Genomic DNA, 18,520 nt, shown 5'->3' on the forward strand with positions numbered 1-18,520 from the left:
AGTAACAGTGCGGGAGTGTCTGACATAACAGACTGAAGGAGAAAAAAAGAAGTTGCATTAATAGAAAGTTTACTTGGGAGTTCAAAGAGATAAGGGGGGGAGAGCAGGTATGACATGTTTAATGAAAATATTTTTCCCAATCTTCACTATAGCCAGAACAAAACCCCAAATTGCTGCAATTATTGAATAAATGCATTTAACTTTGCAGTATTATTTAAATAAATCCAAAATAAATCTGTTTTAATGCAACAAATGTTTATTGAAATGCATTCCTCATCACCATTTTTAAGTTTTGAAAAGTTTTTGTTCAGAGAGAAAAGACTTGAAAGAAAATGACAATAATATGATTGAGAAAGAGAGATAGGATGGGGAGAGATGTATCATAGTGCAATGAATTATGGGTCATCTATGGTCATTTGTTGCCCTCAGCTTGGTCATTATTATAGCTCAGCATACTGGTGACATTCACCCACCCTAAGAGTTTCACATGTGTGCGCTTCTGAAGAGACACGTGCACGGAGATACATAAGCACATAATGTATTTCACACCAGTTCAGCTGAGTCTAAAGTAATGATCTGAGAGAGAACCAAAGCAAAGGAGGTAAAAATAACAGCATTACACAGAATGACAAAGACGGTGTTATGAAAACCTAGCTGTGTACGGTTAAATAAACACTCCTCATACAATAGGCGGAGAAAAGCTGGTTGTGTGTGCGTGCGTGCGTGCGTGCGTGCATGTGTGTGTCCACAGTAGCAGAGAGGCACTATTTACACCCCTAAGCTCCATTCAACACAATTAGCATCCCAGTTTCCCTCTGAAGTGGAGAGAAAAGGAAAGAGCAATCCCCACCGCTGTGCTAATTAGTGTGTGATGTGTGTGTGCTCATGCATGCATGAGTGTGTTTTCTCAATATGTCATACTTTCTTCCTTTTGAAGAAAACAACAAAGAAATACAAATAGAAGGAATGAAGGAGACAGATGAACAGAACATATAGAAACTGAAGAATGATTCAGGGAGTATGGAAAGAAGTTTGGAAAGCAAGAGGGAGAGGAGTCTGCAGAAGCAAGGAAATCTACAGTAGATAAGCAAAAAGTCATTTTAACTGCACAGACCTTAGTAGGGATTTGTCAAAAGTTGAAAGACTGACAAATTAATATTGTGTTCTTAACCTCTAAACATCAAAGTCATTACACACTTTGTTCAAACCCACAGAACTGTATTTTCAGTTCTAGTGGAGATCCCAGAGTTTCTAAATATACCAAATATGAATTTGGAGTAAATGTTATATCAAATGATGCACATGATATCTAGAATAATTCCAATTGATTGAATGGTTCAACCATAAACTCATAGAGTCTCGGGTTTGAGCTTCAATGAGGAGCTTAAACAATATGTGGCTCTGAGTGGAATTATTTCAGTTGTGTCGGTTGTATAAATAGTGCTAGTTTTTCTCAAAATTAAAAACCATATATTCACCACATATTATCCTGCCCACCTTTCCTAAGCCCTTTGAAAGCAATGTTGCCTCTGACTTTGACTCTCCATTAGACTGTCACCCCTTTCAGAAAGAAAAAGAAAGAAAGACAGGACCAGTCTTGAATTTTATGGACTCAAACATCTGATTTCTTGCGCTGAACAAAGGGTTTGATGCAAATGAATGGTTTGATAAAATGATATGGCACTCGGCGTCTCCCCTCTGACCATAATTATTCTCTGTTCTTTGGCAGAACACAGTGGACAAGCTGATAAAGAAGACCAACCTGGCTCTGCTGGTAGGAACCAACAGCTGGAGAGACCAGTTCATAGAAGCCATCACTGTGAGCGCAGGTAAGGCCAGTGTGTGTCTGTGTGTGCACTGACTGTGTGTCTGTTTATCAATCACTGATGGACTCGGGGGTGAAAAAAACACAACGAAAGTGCCCTCTTGGATGCCCCTATGGTAGATGAAACATGATAAAGTGCCCTGTAGGGTGCCCCTCCAGTGGAGAAAATGTGATGAAGTGCCCTCAAGGGTGATAATCCACACCCTGACTAAGCTGTTTGACCATAAATGCATTACAGTTTTCTGCGTGCTGGTGCGCTTTTGATCTTTTCCACCCCTGCCCCTAGAACAGCCCACCAGTCTACCCCTGTTATCAATTTGATAATTCAGGCGTTAAACTTTGAATTTTATTGGAATCAACTGAGGTGGTTTGAAGAAGCAGATGTGTGTAGCGTATAAATTCTTTTTAGTATAAACAGCTGCAGTTTAATACTGTTGAGGTCTATGTGGTCCTCTGCTCTGTGTGCCCAATACGACCAAAAATATCAGAAACCCCTCGTGTGAGTGTGTGTGTGTTTGATTTTTAATAGTTACTGGAAAGTAGTCTGGGCTGGCTTGATGGTTTGGACAAACAAACTCTGACCAGATGGGAGATTACGTTGAGAGTGATTGTGGGAGAGATTGTGTGTGTTTCAGCCTCCACAATGACAGAAGAACATTGACGTGTGTGTGTGTGTGTTTATGTAGGATGGAAAGAAAGGAATATTTCACACTAAGATCTTGTCACTGTCGAGATCTGTTGTAAGTCACAATGATGTTGATGTCCCTTGAAGAGAAAGAGAAAGAGAGCATGCACGCAAACAGGGAGAGATAAGAGAGGCTGGTGAAAGAGAGAGAGACAATGTATAATGCAGAGATTGATGTCGAGAGAGAGAGAGAACGCATGCAATTTGACAAAACCATTGAGAAACATATAGTGGGAAAAAGAGAATGCATACATGAAGAGAAATATAAACCAAGGAATAGAGGAAGACAAAGTAGAAGTAGGAACAGGAGATTGGTTAAAGAAACAGAAGAGGGAAAAGGAACAGGAGAGAAAAGTGAAAGTAGAGAAAAGAGGCAGAATTTTTTTTTCTGTTTCACTGCAGAATCTTCACAGTTCATTGGTTAGTAGTGGTAACTTGCCCTCTGGAGGCAGGATTACATCACTGCAGCTCATTAATGGAAAAAAAGAGAGAGGAAAGAGTTTATTCTGTACTTTGAATAGCAAGAAGTTGTATTTGCTGTGGTGTTTCTGATTCAAAATTAACATATCAGTCCATCGGTGATATTTATTTTTTCTATTAATCTCTCTCCCTCTGAGATTATCTGTTCATCCCATACTCTAACATAACACTTCCTCTGTGGATTTTACCTGCAAAAGAGCTTGACACAAACAGCAAATGTAGGAGTTTGTAACCTTTGCTGTAAAACTTGGTTAGATTTAAAGGATTTAATTTGAATTTTTAATTTTTTGGAGAAATACGCATTTGCTTTATTGCCATGAGTTAGGTGAGAAGATTAAATAATACCATTTTCATATCTGTATGGTACTAAGGCTACAGCCAGCAGCTGGTTCATAGAGACTGTCCTGACCTTCGGGGAGATAACTGTATTCAGTGTTAGAGGCAGGTCTCTGTTTTTTCCTATAAATGTTGCTCACTGGCACATTAAGCCCAAATAGCCACTTCCCACTGTAAATAAATTAAATGAATGCATACTGCGGATGCTCTACGGGCCACCAGAGACTTCCGCCGACCAGTCTGACTGCAAGTTTAGCCCTCCATTAAATTACATGAGGATAAAATGATTTAATCGTGCAGCTCTTATAGACTTTCCAAATGTTATTGATGAATTATTATGTAAGGAAAATAGCTTGTTTATTTCCGATTGCTGACTGACTGAGATTATCAAGAATTCAGGATGACACTACAAGGTGATGAACTGCATATACAAGCATAATAATAAATAGCGTGGAGCAAATCCTGGTTTAAATTAAGCAAAATATTTATTTATTTGACATTTGTTTGGTGTTTATCTTACGTGAAAATAGTGCAGATTATCGTTGTAAACGCATATTTGGACAAAGAAATCACCCTATTTGCTGCTGCCGTTTTTGAAACTGGATTTCTATTAGAGCATTGTTCGTCTATAGCCAGCTCAATCACTTTCGTGCCTTCAAATAACTTTATCCTGTGGGTGTGGGTGTATGTGTGTGTGTTTGTTTGTGCTTTAGTTAGCCAGCCTGTCAGCCAGCCTTTGTTGGCGAGCTGATGCCATTAATGAAAAGGCCTGTCTTCGCTCTCTTATCTGGGATTAGCTTGTCTAGGCTGACAGTGTTGTGTGTGTGTTAAAGAAAGAGCTGTAAAAAGGCAGTGAGTGCAATTTCCACTAAAGAGAAAATGCTCTCTAACACACACACACACACATATGGCTTCATTAAATTGTATTTGTACAATGATTGCATATCCAGGGTTTCACCATGATTCAGCATGAATGTACCTGTAAAGTGTAACAGGTAAACTGTGGCACACATACAAGCACACACACCTATACACACACACAAATAACACACACACACACACACACAACAAATGGAGTTGACAAGCAAAACCAGATCAAACTGGAGGCTGATTGGTTTTTCAGTTCCTTTAAACTTGGAACTGATTGATATTTGGGGAGTTCAAAGTGTTTGAGAGCTGATTGGATGCTTACAGATAAAACTGGCAGCTGATTGGGTAGACAGACGTCCAGCTGCGAAACAATTGATTAGGGTACAAAGACACTGCTCTTTGTTTATTGAGAATGGGAACAAAAGCGTGGAAGGAGAAGGGTATGATAAAAAAAAAAGATGATAAAGATTAGGTGCATGCTGAGAGAGAATGAAAACAAAGGTGGAGAGAGGTGTTGATACAGTCAAGTCCATTCATGTTCTTGTATACTTTGAAAATGTCTATAAAGTACATACTGTGTAGTATTAATATGCAGTATATAACCGGGACTCAACCACAAAGACCCCATGTAGAGAAGGAAGTTTGTTTAGGGATATAGGGAGCTGTGATCAGTATGTAATCAATTACATCTGTTATTATTACCACCAGCTCCGATTGTCTGGGTTTTACCACATTGCACCAAGACTCATTCACACCCAGCAAGTTTTAAAGTGTTTATTTGAACCCTGCCGTGTTTGCTGTTTTGGCTCAGTTAATTTGGCAAAGTCAGAGCTTAACATGTGTGGCACCAAATAACCTTCTTGCAATGCCTGAAAACACAAGGCAATTTTTTTTCCCCGACAGAAATACTGTCCCAATTAGAAACACTTTAAACAAGTGTTTTAAACATGTTTGAAACTCATATTAAGATGTTTCTTCATGTCTTTTTAATAGTATGTACACCAAAGAGGAACTTAAATGATTATTAGACTGCAATCAGCAAAGCTAAAGGTGCATTAAATGGCTTTAGGTGGGTTTATCTTCCTTTTCTCTTTTTCATTTTGCTCCATTTACTGCACTGCCTCTCTTTCCATTTCTCCCACACTCTCTCTCTATGCCTCCCCCATAATTCCCAAACATATAAGGAAGGTAAAAGATTAATTATTTCTACTGTGGAATATAAATGTGTTGAGTCTATGATGGAGGCACTAGGAGGCTATGTGACGCTAGACCAGGGTCACCTACTCTAGTACTTACCTACTCCCTACTTCTCCCTCATGGATGGATGGATGGGCAGGTGAGTGCTAGAGATAAGAGACAAAGAGAAAATGTAAGAAAAGTAGAGTTCGGAAAGTGACTTAACACCCATTAAAAAACTTTTTTGATAGATAACTAAACATCGTGCCATAACACAGAAGCAAAATGGGCTAAAATGGTCATGATTACTCTCATTACTAAAGGGGGGATTGACTAAAGGAAAGAAGAAAAGAATACAATGAAGGACAATTAGTCTCGACAAAAAACTAATAATCTTAGACATCTGTTCAAGGAGATCTTGTGCCATTGTTGTGGACACACCATGTGGACTTGACACACTTTTTTACAAATTGAGCACACATAGACACACAGACAGACACACACACACTTACACAATAAGCCCAAATGGAGACACGCTGTAACTTGGCAGCTAATCCCCTCAAACACACCATGCTGGTTCAAGGGTTTGAACAAGTCCAGAGCGCCTGTCACTGATACGGTGGTGGATTTAATACACACTGATAAGATAGCTTTGTCTAATCTCATCTCTCCCTCTCTCTTTCTGGTTCTCATTCTTACTCACCCTCCCTCTATCATCCTGCCTAACTCTCTCTTATCTCCTCTCCTAACTCTCTCTTATCTCCCCTCCTAACTCTCTCTCTTATCTCCCTCAAACGTATTAGATTAAAATCACTTTAAAGGAGCCTTAAATATTCCTCCTTCTTGACCGAAGACATTTAGAATTTATTTTTGTCTCCATCATCCTTACCCTCCATCTGAAGCGTCAGATCGAGATCTCAATGTTCAGACGCCCCCCAGAAATGAGTTGGGCCTCATATAATGGCAGAGAATTTGTTGTTGCTTATCAGTTCAATAAGATTGCAGATTTGGAACAGCTTTTCTGCTAAGATGGCAGCCATGAAACGTCATTAAAATCTGCCAGGGCTTAACCTTTAGGTCACCACATCAGAACACCAATTTGGCGATTACACTGATGTGCACATATGTACACACACATGCACACAGAATGCTCCTAAGACCGTGACATTCATTCAAAGCAAGAAACCTGCATTTTGCCAGCCATTAAAGCCCTCTGAAATGTCAGTGTGCTTGTGTTGTGTGAGTGTGTGTCTGTGTGTGTCTGACCTGTTTTCCCTTGTGTGTCTTTTGTGTTTATGTGGCTAATGGAGATTTTCCCCAGATAAGCTAGCACACAGAGACGGGGAAAGATTACGTGTCCGTGTGTGCTGTTGTGCACATACATTATGTGACAAGCCTGCCAAGTTGCCATTTGGTGAACAGCTTGATAGTTTTTGAATCCTTAATGTATTTGTTATCATTTACATGTTCTATAAAGGTTCTTCAGGAGTTTATCATATGCTGTGTTTCCTCTTATAATATGTACCTACTTTAGTAGTTTAGGAGTTATTGCTTGCTGTAATCATTCCTCTTTCAATCCCTTCTTAAAGTGAAAACGCTGTAAGAGACAGGGGAGAAAACTCTTTGTTCTGCGCATGAAACATGTTCTAAAGTGTAGCTGAAGCTAGTCTAAGTTACAAGTCTGAGTTAGCCAAATCAAGTGGGTCATGTGAGTAATGACTGTTTACTGCAGTAAAGATGGAAGGGGCGTAGCACAAAACATGCCAGTATCAGACTACACAATATACTATAAAGTATTTGTCCTCTGAGAACGTCACTGTGTCACATTAGGCGATCATAGTCATAAATTATTGCCATGACTTGGCAGGGAGACATGGCAGACAACACACTGGACCCTGACCAATTATAGCTTGCTGTCCTTCATGACTTCACTGATGTATGTAGGTGATCATGAAGGAGGTGCAAGGGGCCGACTTCCCGGTACCACTTGACAGCACCAACAAATGTTTACAATCCCGGTATATGAATGAAACTGAACCTGAAACCATTCATTGTCACTCAGCCGTGAAGGTGGGCACTGCATATTTCCTCCCCTGTCAGTAGAAAGAGGGTGAATGTGGGGGCTTACATGTAGTGTGCAGGTGTGATTCATTTAGTGTAATGCTCCTGACCAGAGGGTACATGTTTGCAGGTTGAGTTAATTTTTACTAGTGAAAAATCTCCACTGAGATTTGTTCTCGACACCCCATCAAGCTGGCCCATTACAAGCTAATATTGTGTGGTCTGATCCTGGCCTTAGGAGGAGGTCCAGGCTGAATGGTTGGGTTAAGAAAGCATGCAACACAGAAGACAGCTGTTCAGACTGTTGCTGTTTTAGTTTCTTTAAACCATAACCACAGTTTTTCCCTAATCTTAACCAAGGAGTTTGAGGTGCCTAAACCTAGCTAAACACTGTCAAAGAATGGTTTCCTGCAGTGCCAAATCAGAAAACATTCATATGAGTTGTTTTAGAGACCAGTGTTAAACAACAACATGGCACCCATAAATGACATGAAAACTACATTAAGTCTAGTTTTTAGAGTGAGTAACAAGATGCACCAAACATGGTTTTCTTTAAAGAACATGTTCTTGTTGGACTTGACTGAGTACAGCCACAAACAAAGGGACAACAAGATGGAGCAAAAATCAATGAGAAGGGAATCAGGGGAGAGAGAGGGAGAAAAGTGAAAGAAAGAGAGAGATTGATGTGCAGCCACTCCACACTCCACTGCCCACTAATTACTAAGTCCACACCAGGCTCTTCATCACCTGCTCCTTTGTGTGTGGGTGTTATTTGTGGACACATGTCTGTTTGTGTGTCCACACCCAAGCAAAGTGTAGGTATCCAAGGAAAAACATTGGAAGAAGTGGAATACAGAGAAAGGGCCTTGTAGCATGGAAGTTATTGTAGATGACATTAGTCGTGTTCACTGGAGGATTTCCTGCCACTAAATATCACCTAAATATACTGAAAGACTGAGCATTTTTACTGTGTGTTCTGTGGACAAGTACAGATCCCTTTAAGCGATAAGGATGGCATTATTATTATTCTTATACTAATTATTGCAAAGCTTAATTTAACTTTTATAATGAGGTTTTATGTCTCTGGTATACACCAGGGAGACCAACAACCTAATTTTGGCCCAATATGACACTGTCTATCTCACTGCAACAGTTCTGATATTTGAAATAAAAATTCAGTTACGTCAGCACCTGCCTGTGCACAAATCGTAATTTGCATCCTTTAGACAGTGAATGACAATGAATGGTTGACTCACTCAGTGACTGTTTATTTAATTGATTTGGTGACTGACTGACTGATTGGCTTGTCAAAAGACAGGCTGACTGGCTCATTCACTGATGGACTGTGTGTGACAAATGCTCTTATAAAACGTCTCACAGAGAAGAGATGAAACAAATTCAGATGTATTTTGTAGGATGTTACATAAGTTTCAGTCCTGGCTAGACAAAATGATGACGCTGTTTTAGACTGGCTCGTCAGCACTTCAGAGGTTTTAATGATAATGATCATGGTGTAATCTATGTCCTGTCAGGAAGACAGGACCAGTGGAACATGAATATAAATATGTCAGCATGATATATTACACACTATCAGTCACACAGCTGTCACAGTACTGTACAGCTGAAGACAGTTCATTTGGTCAAGGAATCAAGAAAGAAATTCACATTCAGTGCACAGTGGCTAGAATTATTTTCACACCACCAGGACAGAAAAGGTTTTTAAGATTATGTACATAATGCTGGAAGGTTTGTTAAAAGATCTGCTGGTTCTCAAAATGTGACTATAGCATCTAATTTATGTGACTGGAATATAATCATCAGCTGTCCTCCTCTGTGTGTGATATCTCCCACAATGCACTGGGTGTATGATGTTCCTGCCTCAATTTTGGATTCAGAGTCAGTTTTTATATTGCATTTGTGTGAGTGTGTGTCTTTTTGTCTTCATGCATGCCAAGCCTCTGTGCTCATATGGCTACTGTCCTGTTTTCAACAGTGTGTGTGTGTGTGTGTGTGTGTGTGCGTGTGTGTGTTTTTGCACAACCCCGGTGGCTAGCCGTGTGAAGCCTGACATGAATTATCCAGTTTCTCTCTCTTCTTCTGTAATAGAAAGTGATTGAAGGGTCTTTTTAGAGTAACTCTGAGGTTTTCTGCAAGGGAGCTTGTTTGGCCAGATCAGTTTCAAATTACAGTGTCAAGTCCCCCTAAACTTAGACCATATCGCTTTAAGAACCTACATACACTCATGTACACACACCTCGCTTGGCTTGCAGCATGTAGAGCTGGGATGCAGTCCACATCTGCGCTGGCCTGTTTGAAAGCAGCATCTGGGCATGCTCAGTGAGCAGGAAGAGATAACACACATCCAACACTTCTGGAGGGCAAGAGAGAGAGAATTGATGTGTGTGTGTGTGTGTGTGTGTGTAGATTAGATATTTAAGGTACATTAGCATGCTAGTAGTGCCTCTCAATAGAAAGAGCGAGCAGCTACTAGATAAGAATGATATGCTTACCCATGGTATAGATAGGTATTATTTGTTTGTTCCCTGGGACATTATTTCTTCATTTTTGGTTTACCTTTATTGGGCTGTGAATAAATAACACAGATCACTGATCAATACACACAAACACACACAAAATGGAGTGAGGAAGCTGCCAATGGCATTTAGAGAGTTATAGAAGGTTGTAGTGGGATGAGGGAGATTTAGACGGAGAAGTGAGCGAGTGACAGAGTATATTAAATTATATAAGGGCTTAAATGACCAAGGATGAAAGGAGTGCGTAAGACAGAGAGGGAGTGACAAAGAAAAAGACTATTGGTTGACCACTTTATCAGTATAATGCCTAACTGAACATGGAAATAGAGAGACAAGTGTGCAAGTGAGGAATAGAAAGAGATAAAGATGAGAAGAGAAGGAGGGGTGAGGGAATAGAAATATAAGCCAGGAGTGACGTTGTGAGAGAGACGTTCATGTTTCGTGAATATATACGTATATCAGGCCTACGAAAGATTATTACATCACCTTATAATATTGGGTTGACAAAAAATTACAGTTGACCATAAAGCACATTGGAACCATACTACCAGTGCAGGTTTCTTTTACCACAGGCATCAACTGATTTATGTGGGTGACACTGCAGGTCATTACAGCTTCTACCTTCTGTTTGCGCTTTTTCCATTTTATTAAAAACGTATACGTTTTCTATGGTCTGGGGTTGTGCTACTGATTTAACCATGTCTCCTATAAATCACAACATAACACAGATAAATTTTTCATTTGTTTTTTCATGGGATATATTATTCATTTTCACTGGGAATATATATATATCCCATGGGGCTCAATTAAGAGACTAAGACTGTGATACAAGAGCACATATAACATTAGCAGAAAGAGTGAGAAATGGCTCCATTCAGCCATAATAGACTGCGTGGGAGTGAAGGAGGGCTGCTGAAAGTAAAAAGTGACAGGTAGAGAGTCTTGTTTTATAATTCATTACCAAGTGTGTGTGTGTGTATGTGTCTGTTCCAAACCATAATAGTGTATGAAGCCATTGCTCTCTGCATTGACCTTCTACTGTTCATTTATAGTTGATGATTTGATTTTGTTCCAAGTGCTAACCCTGAAAAGGAAGCATTTATTTCTAATTATATTAAACAAGGTACGTCACCCCTGAGAAAACTATTAGCCCTATCAGAATACATTAATCTCTGTGTTTGGCCATGCTAATGTATAATGATTGTACAACACACGGGCTAGATCTGGTTCCTGACTTTTGTTTAATGACTTAAATATCAGGCTGTATTGTAATACTATACTTTCAACAGAAGGTCAGGACTTAAAGTGTCAACAGACGCTTTACATTTGGGGAAACTGCACATCTCAATTTGAGATCATCGTGGTTGTTAGTCGAGCTAAAGGCGATTCAAGTGGCTTTTTTAGGGGAAGACTTAGCTCAGTTTAGGGTTCACACAGTTTTCTTGTTTTTGAGTATTTGAATGCATCACCAGCTCTTAAAAGGTTAATTGTATGCAGTGATTGAATGACGCGTGTGAAATCAATAAGAGATCATGGCTTTGACTGGGATTTACCCAGTCAGCGTGTTTCATGGGAACAGCAGGTAATCTCGTTTATTCATTCATTTGACTCATTTGTAAATGGAGCAGAACAGCCAGCTACAAAGAGTAGTGTGCAGACTGCTAATGGTGTGTGTGTGTGTGTGTGTGGTGTGTGTGTGTAGGTGTATCTCTTTTATCAAGTGAGAAAAGTAATTTAAATTTCATGTTTCAACTATAGACACACACACACACACACACACACAATGCACAACAAAAGCCTAACAGCAGGTGTAGTTCATAACCTGAGGCAATGATTAGACTTTGATATTGACATCAGACACACACACAGACCTGCAAGTCAGTGGGTCAGAAATTATGTTTGTTAAATTGAGTCTGTCTTTCGTTTCTGTCACTATAGACTATAGCTTATAATCTTTCTGTCTGTTGGAGTGAAAGAGAGAGACACATTCCTTTAATCCTTCGGACTTCAGGTGCCTCAAGTCAGTCATGTCGACTTTATATCGGCACTGGTCTTACAAGGTCCAAGTACCTCTTAAATGAGCTTATTTTATGTCCAATCAGTATTTTGCTCAGGAACTCCTTTGCAGGTGAGGTGCAGGTGAGGACCTTGAGGAAATCAAATCTGGTTCTACAGAACGCCACGCTGCTGCTGCCCTCCTCCGTAACCTCTCTTTCACTTCCCTCTTTCTCCCCAGGTGAGGATGATGACGATGAGGAGTGCGGTGAGGAAAAGCTGCCGTCATGTTTCGACTACGTAATGCACTTCCTCACTGTCTTCTGGAAGGTTCTGTTCGCCTTCGTCCCACCCACGGATTACTGGAACGGCTGGGCCTGCTTCGTCGTCTCCATCTGTATGATCGGACTGCTCACCGCCGTCATTGGTAACTCACAAGACCACTTTGAAATTCTAACATAATTGTACATTAACAAACATGTTTTAAAAGGTTATTAAATGTCCACAACAGGCAAATGATAGCATGTTTATTGACCGAATTCTGGATTGGATTGGATTTTTGTGGTACTTAGTGAACATATTAAAAAATATTTTTATAGCGTTACAAACAACCAATATGTTTAGTTTTATCTTCATCAAGTATTTGACAGATGAAGATCAGTATGTAAAGAATATTTAGCATTTTAGAATTATCTTTTTTTAAGAACGAGTGCTTTAATAGAAGTAGTACTAAATATATGATGATGATGGTGATAATGATGGTGTTCCTTTCATATTATTACAGGGGACCTGGCTTCTCATTTTGGCTGCACAGTGGGCCTGAAAGACTCAGTCACAGCTGTAGTATTTGTTGCATTGGGAACCTCTGTACCAGGTGAGTGTGTTTATATGTACATATACATGTACTGTATGTTAGCTCTGTTGTTCCAACACTGCCGCTGTTTTCATCATCTTAAATATCCCACAAACTTTAATTAAAGACCTTCCTCCCTCCACAATTGGCATTAAGGCCTTTATTAGCATACAATACCTCAAAGTTTTCGATTTAGAAATATATTTGTGCTCATTTCTAAATCGAAAACCTTGAGTTATTGTATGCTAATAAAGGCCTTAATGCCTTAATCTCTTTATGGAGTGTACCTTGACATTTTCAATTCCTTCCTTCAGTTTTTATTACTAGGATCTTTATTCGTCCCATGTCTATTCTTCAGTTTGTATACTGCAGAATACAAAAGACAGACCTTTACTGAGTGTATTCCTGCACTGGTGACTATTCTATAAAAGCTTCATTAAGGTTAGTGCTCTTTTAAACGACAATCAAATTAAAATTAAGGATAGCTATAATTACCAATGTAGCTAAGGTTTTTGCACTTACAGAGAATGGCAGAAATGCACTAAAGATGGGGAACTTGTTGAGAAACTGGAAAGAAGGTTATTTGGTAATAGAAAACAGGTTTTAATTATTATTCATTAATGGAAAATGATAGTCACAACTTTGGCAACATCTGCCTTCATATGGAAAAACATGAAAAGTTCAAAAGAATGCACAGCTCATATTATTCCCTGCTGTCATGCTGAGGGAGTTTTTACTATGAGACCCAGTAGTTCCCAGTCTCTCCAGTGTATCTATATATGTGGGAGTCTGTTAGAGGAAACAGTGCAGTCTGCAGACAGCAGCATTGATCATCCGCTAAATGTGAAGAATGACCAACGACTGCAACGGCTCGCTAAATATGTTTTAACCTTGGCCTCAGTCTCCTGCTTCTGCACACACACACACACACACACAGAGAGAGAGACACACATATGCAGACATGCATGCAGACACACAGCACATGCTTGGATGCTAGATGTATAACATGCAAACACATAAACAGCTGCCCAACTGTACTGTATGTGTGTACACATACACACATACGGTACACACATACGCACACACCTGTACTGTGACCACCATGTGTTATTAGCATAGGACTATTTGTCATGTCAGGCTCAAATGGTCTCTGTCCTCCCATTTAGGGAGCTATGGGATAAAAGTGATGTATTACATACTATTTCACACACACACACACACACACACATCTAAACACACATATATGTACACATAGAGAAAACATAATATTTGAACACACAAAAAACAGAAATACTCACTCACTAACAGTTGCACTTACAGACAAACACATACACACACAGCTGCTTGAAACACAGAAATACACACACGCACACACACCTACACCCAATGGGGAGAGCTGCAGAATGGAAACAAAGTGGTTCAGCCTTTCTGAGGCTCTCAGCCTTATTAACAGTACCTCCCGTGGCCTACACACACACACACACACACAGAGATACAACCACACACCCACACACTCACAAAGAAACAGACCTCAACTTCTGTGGCTATTACAGTTAATAAAACCCATCCTGTGCTGTGGTTCCATGATGATTAACCTCGTTTATCATAGTTATCCAGGCTAACACACATACACACACACACACACACACAAATAACGGAGATAGGAAGAAAACAACAGCAGTGGAGCTTTTGAAAGAGAATTAGAAACAAAACCCAAGAAACTAAAATGTGTTGTTGGTTTGGGGTTCAGGTACGCACTCATAAGTTTACAACTCCAAAGTACATTTAAAGTATACTATGTATCATTTCATGTCGGCCTCAGAAAGCTAATAAAAGTACTGTGCAATAAATGTTAGGTCTATAGAGCATTTATTATTATTAGTTTTATCAGTATGATGGATCAAATAGTAAATCCTTTATTTGTTTGTCTGACTAAGGCAGAAACAGAAGCAAACTGTAGCAGTGTAAATGACATCAGATGAAATCAAATTTGACCTCTTAGAAACTTGTTGTGGCAAAATTGCCCCAAAGCCTTGGGGGCATTGAGGTCATTAAGTGGCATTAAAGTGGCATCAAAGCTTTAAGCTGATCAACAGAGAATTAGAGACCAAGGAAAAGATGACCAAGGGGACGAGTAGAAGTCAAATTTTTAGAGCTTGTGCCCCAAGGCTGAGTCCTTGCTGCAGTGGCCATGGTTTAAGTCCTGCCTGTGGCCCTTTGCTGTGTGTCATCCTTTATTTTTCTCTCTACCCCTGCCCTGTCACTCAGAAATCACATTTTCTGACTTGGGGGAAAAAACACTGCTGTCAAATTTGGTTTGAGAGAGAAACTTTGTGCAGCAGCATTACAGACCTTTATCAAACTGGTCTCTGGAGGTTGAAGAGAACAATGGTGAAAGGGATATTAGGAAACTTCAGATGGAAGCCAATGGTCTATAATCACCACACCAATTTAAGGAGGATATTCAGTTTAAAAGAGGGACTCCCTTTTAGGGACAATTACTTTAACTCATTAGTTGATTGAGAAAATGAATTGAGAACAAAGTTTAGTTGTTTAAAGGCAGCAACAAAAATAAACATGGACATTGTGATGGTTCTTTTCTTTCATTTCATTGACCAGTTGATCAGCGATTTAAACAGTCACAGTTGCAGCCACAAATAGACTGATTAATATTAATATTGGCCAATGATTTTGTGGTTTTGGAAGATTATGTTGACAGATTTTGATCAAACTTTGCTCTGTCCAAAGAAACAAAATCTGATTAAATCAATGTCTTGATTGATATTTCTCTTTACGAACTCGTAAGAGCCATATCAGTCAGCCAACACTTTGGTCCAGAACAAGATATCTTGCTCAGATTGCCATGAGATTTGTTTTGAATATTAAATGTCCAAAGAAAATTTGTAACCATTTTTATAACCCTTTTGAGACTATTGTCTAGCCTCACTATCTACACAGATTTCTCCTGACCAGCAATTTAATCCATGACACGGTATTGCAAGAACTAAGGGCCAGATTTCCTTGAAATTGCCTGTGATTATTCATGGTCTTGAAAGGATCGAGTCTAATGTTTTTGATGGCCCCTGATCTTCCCTCTATCACCACCCCCAGGCAAAAATTTCCACGTGCTGAAAGATTGCCTTGAGCACATAAATGTACCGATGAGTCCTTCCATTTTAAGAGGCAAAATGGGAGCAGAAGAGAAAAAGGAAGGACAGGTGGAGGAGAGGATGTAGAAAGGATGGATGCAGTGAAAAGAGGAGAGTGAGAGAGAGAGAGAAAGAGAAAGCCTGATTGATTGACGGAGAGGCAAAAGAAAAGGGCAGAACACTCTCCAGGGAGGCATACTCTCACAGAAGGAGCTGCAAAGTGGAACCTGTTTCACACACATACACACACGCCGCTACTGAACATGGAAGCACCCACGCACTCACCCACTCAATCAGGCACACAGGCACTCAAAGACCAATTGATGCACACACAAACACACATACACAGCCCTTTGCCAGCTGGTTGAAGCATGGCATCAGATTGGACCCAGGTGGCATCGTTCACTAACACACAGTGTACATGCATCCAGTGTACACAGAAACACACATACACACGCACACATGCAGGCAGATAGGCACACATAAATAGAGCCTTGATACATACACACACAAACACACTTAAGCCCAGCAGGCCTGTCCTTGAAGCTTTAAGGTGTATGGGGAGATTTATGTTTGCTGGACTCTTTCTTTGGCCCATTGCCTCTCACTTCCCTGATCCTCTTCCGGTCCTCCCATCATCCTCTTTTCCTTCGCCAGTTTGGCTCTCACTTCAAGAAAGCCCTTCTTCCTCTTTTTCTCCTTCACTTCCTTGATTTTTTCACTATGTTTTTATCTACTCTCACTATATCTGGCAGATAAAAGTGACATGATTCACTAATGAAGAGAAGATGGCCAGAAAATTAGCGAGAGAAAAGAGTGCTAACTGACTATTTGAGTCTTTGTGCTCCCAGCGAAGAGCCTATTGTTGAAATTTGGCAAGGTCGCCACTGCTCCTTTTCAGTGCCACGAGGAAGACTGTGCCTTCGGAGATGCTGTAGTTTGGCAAGCATGAAATCAGGGGGAAATTTTGGGACTAAGCAGCGCTACGCTGATTACTTGTCAGGCCAAGATTTGTTTGCCCCTGCAAACTGAGATTCAACCTTGTAAATTATTGATCTTGGACCAAATCCGGCCTGTGCTGGCTGCCAGCGACAGAACACTATAATAGGATTAAAGATTTGGTTTCTAATTCAAGGTTCCCTGTCTAAATGAGGAGAAAAGAATTTGCACAGTGTTCTGTATTAATAATTATAAGTGTTCTGCATTTATCAAGAGTGTCCTTCTCTGTTGTGTAACTGTGTGTAATTCACAAATGGCTGCATGTCGAGGTCGAGTTTAACTCCAAGTTTGTACTGTTGAACATTCAGCCAGTAACAATCAATTTACGCTAAAGAGCACAGCATTTTGTATTATGGAGGGCAGTGCACTGTGATTCTGCCAAGGCCTCATCTCTCTATCGCCTTTATTTTCTTAGTCCACACTGTATTGGTTAAATGACAGGACAGTGACCAATGATGGTAGCAGTTAAGTTTGGTCTGATCGTAACAGAAGGTGACTGGCCATGTCCATAATCAAGTTTTATCCCTCTCTAAGTGGTGAGGAGACGTGCACAGTTTAAATCTGGCATAATGTTGGCTCTACAGAGAAGGTCATAGTTTCACGAAAGTCAATATATTTATTCGCATTAGAGGCATTATTGTCCATACAAATTGCATGCCAACCTAAGCTTTAGTTTTTAAGTTATTCAAAACTGTTCCAACTTAATGTTCCAATAAAAGGGTGTGGTTTCTGACTCCCTTAAAATTCAAAGAGCACAGTATTTCTGTGGTTGCTACAGAAAAGGTATATGTGTGAGTAGAAATTTAGGGATGGTATTTGTGTAAAGGAATCTAAAGCATGTTTAAGACCCCATTACAAAACTTTCTACATACATAACATAACATAACATAATTTATTTTGTAAAATTAAGTTTTACACCACATTATTGAGCAACAGATGTTACTGTATCTTCAACGTTAACACCCTGATCTATAGACATGTCCTCCAAACTCCTTTCATGCTTTCCAACAAAGCTTTTGACTTAATCGCCCATAACAGCCTGTTCCTAGAATTTAAAAAAAAAGTATGTTTGCAGTATTCGTCCAACCCTGTTTACTCTTCATGTTGAAATGCCAAAATCACTAAACAAGCCCTGTTCTTACAAAAAAATACAAAACATTGCTATGGTTGGACAGTTTGGTTCCCAAGGCATAGCACTTTTGAGAAGCATCCATTGAGTAAAATGTGTTGATAAAATTGCAAAGCCTAAATTTGATCTGTGTCCTTCCTTTTCTTTCTTTGCACAGATACCTTTGCCAGTAAGGTAGCTGCTATCCAGGATCAGTATGCAGATGCATCTATTGGTAATGTGACAGGCTCCAACGCTGTCAATGTTTTCCTGGGCATTGGGGTGAGTTCAGCTCATTTAAAGATTAATTAGTTGATTCATAGCTTGTATGAATGCAGTGGTGAGTGTCATACTGCCGAAGTAGTAATTACTTTATTCGTAATAACTGATGTGAGTGTTGTTCTTTCATTCTATTATCTAGTCACGTTATTCAGTTTGATTCTGCTGAT

At 39.7% G+C, this 18,520-nt stretch overlaps 1 protein-coding gene across 2 annotated transcripts in view; it reads left to right on the forward strand.

The window, feature by feature from the left end:
• The window catches only part of slc8a1b (solute carrier family 8 member 1b), a 129,701-nt gene that overhangs the window by 103,633 nt on the left and 7,548 nt on the right, over positions 1-18,520 (forward strand). For both annotated transcript variants that reach the window (XM_035663650.1, XM_035663649.1), the window contains exons 7-10: positions 1,730-1,829; positions 12,204-12,389; positions 12,747-12,836; positions 18,250-18,353. In XM_035663650.1, the coding sequence (XP_035519543.1) occupies positions 1,730-1,829; positions 12,204-12,389; positions 12,747-12,836; positions 18,250-18,353 (480 nt within the window). The remainder of the gene's footprint in view (positions 1-1,729; positions 1,830-12,203; positions 12,390-12,746; positions 12,837-18,249; positions 18,354-18,520) is intronic.

Source organism: Morone saxatilis, unplaced genomic scaffold (assembly GCF_004916995.1).
Source record: "Morone saxatilis isolate NCDOM2014 unplaced genomic scaffold, NCSU_SB_2.0 Contig19, whole genome shotgun sequence".
Taxonomy (NCBI): domain Eukaryota; kingdom Metazoa; phylum Chordata; class Actinopteri; family Moronidae; genus Morone; species Morone saxatilis.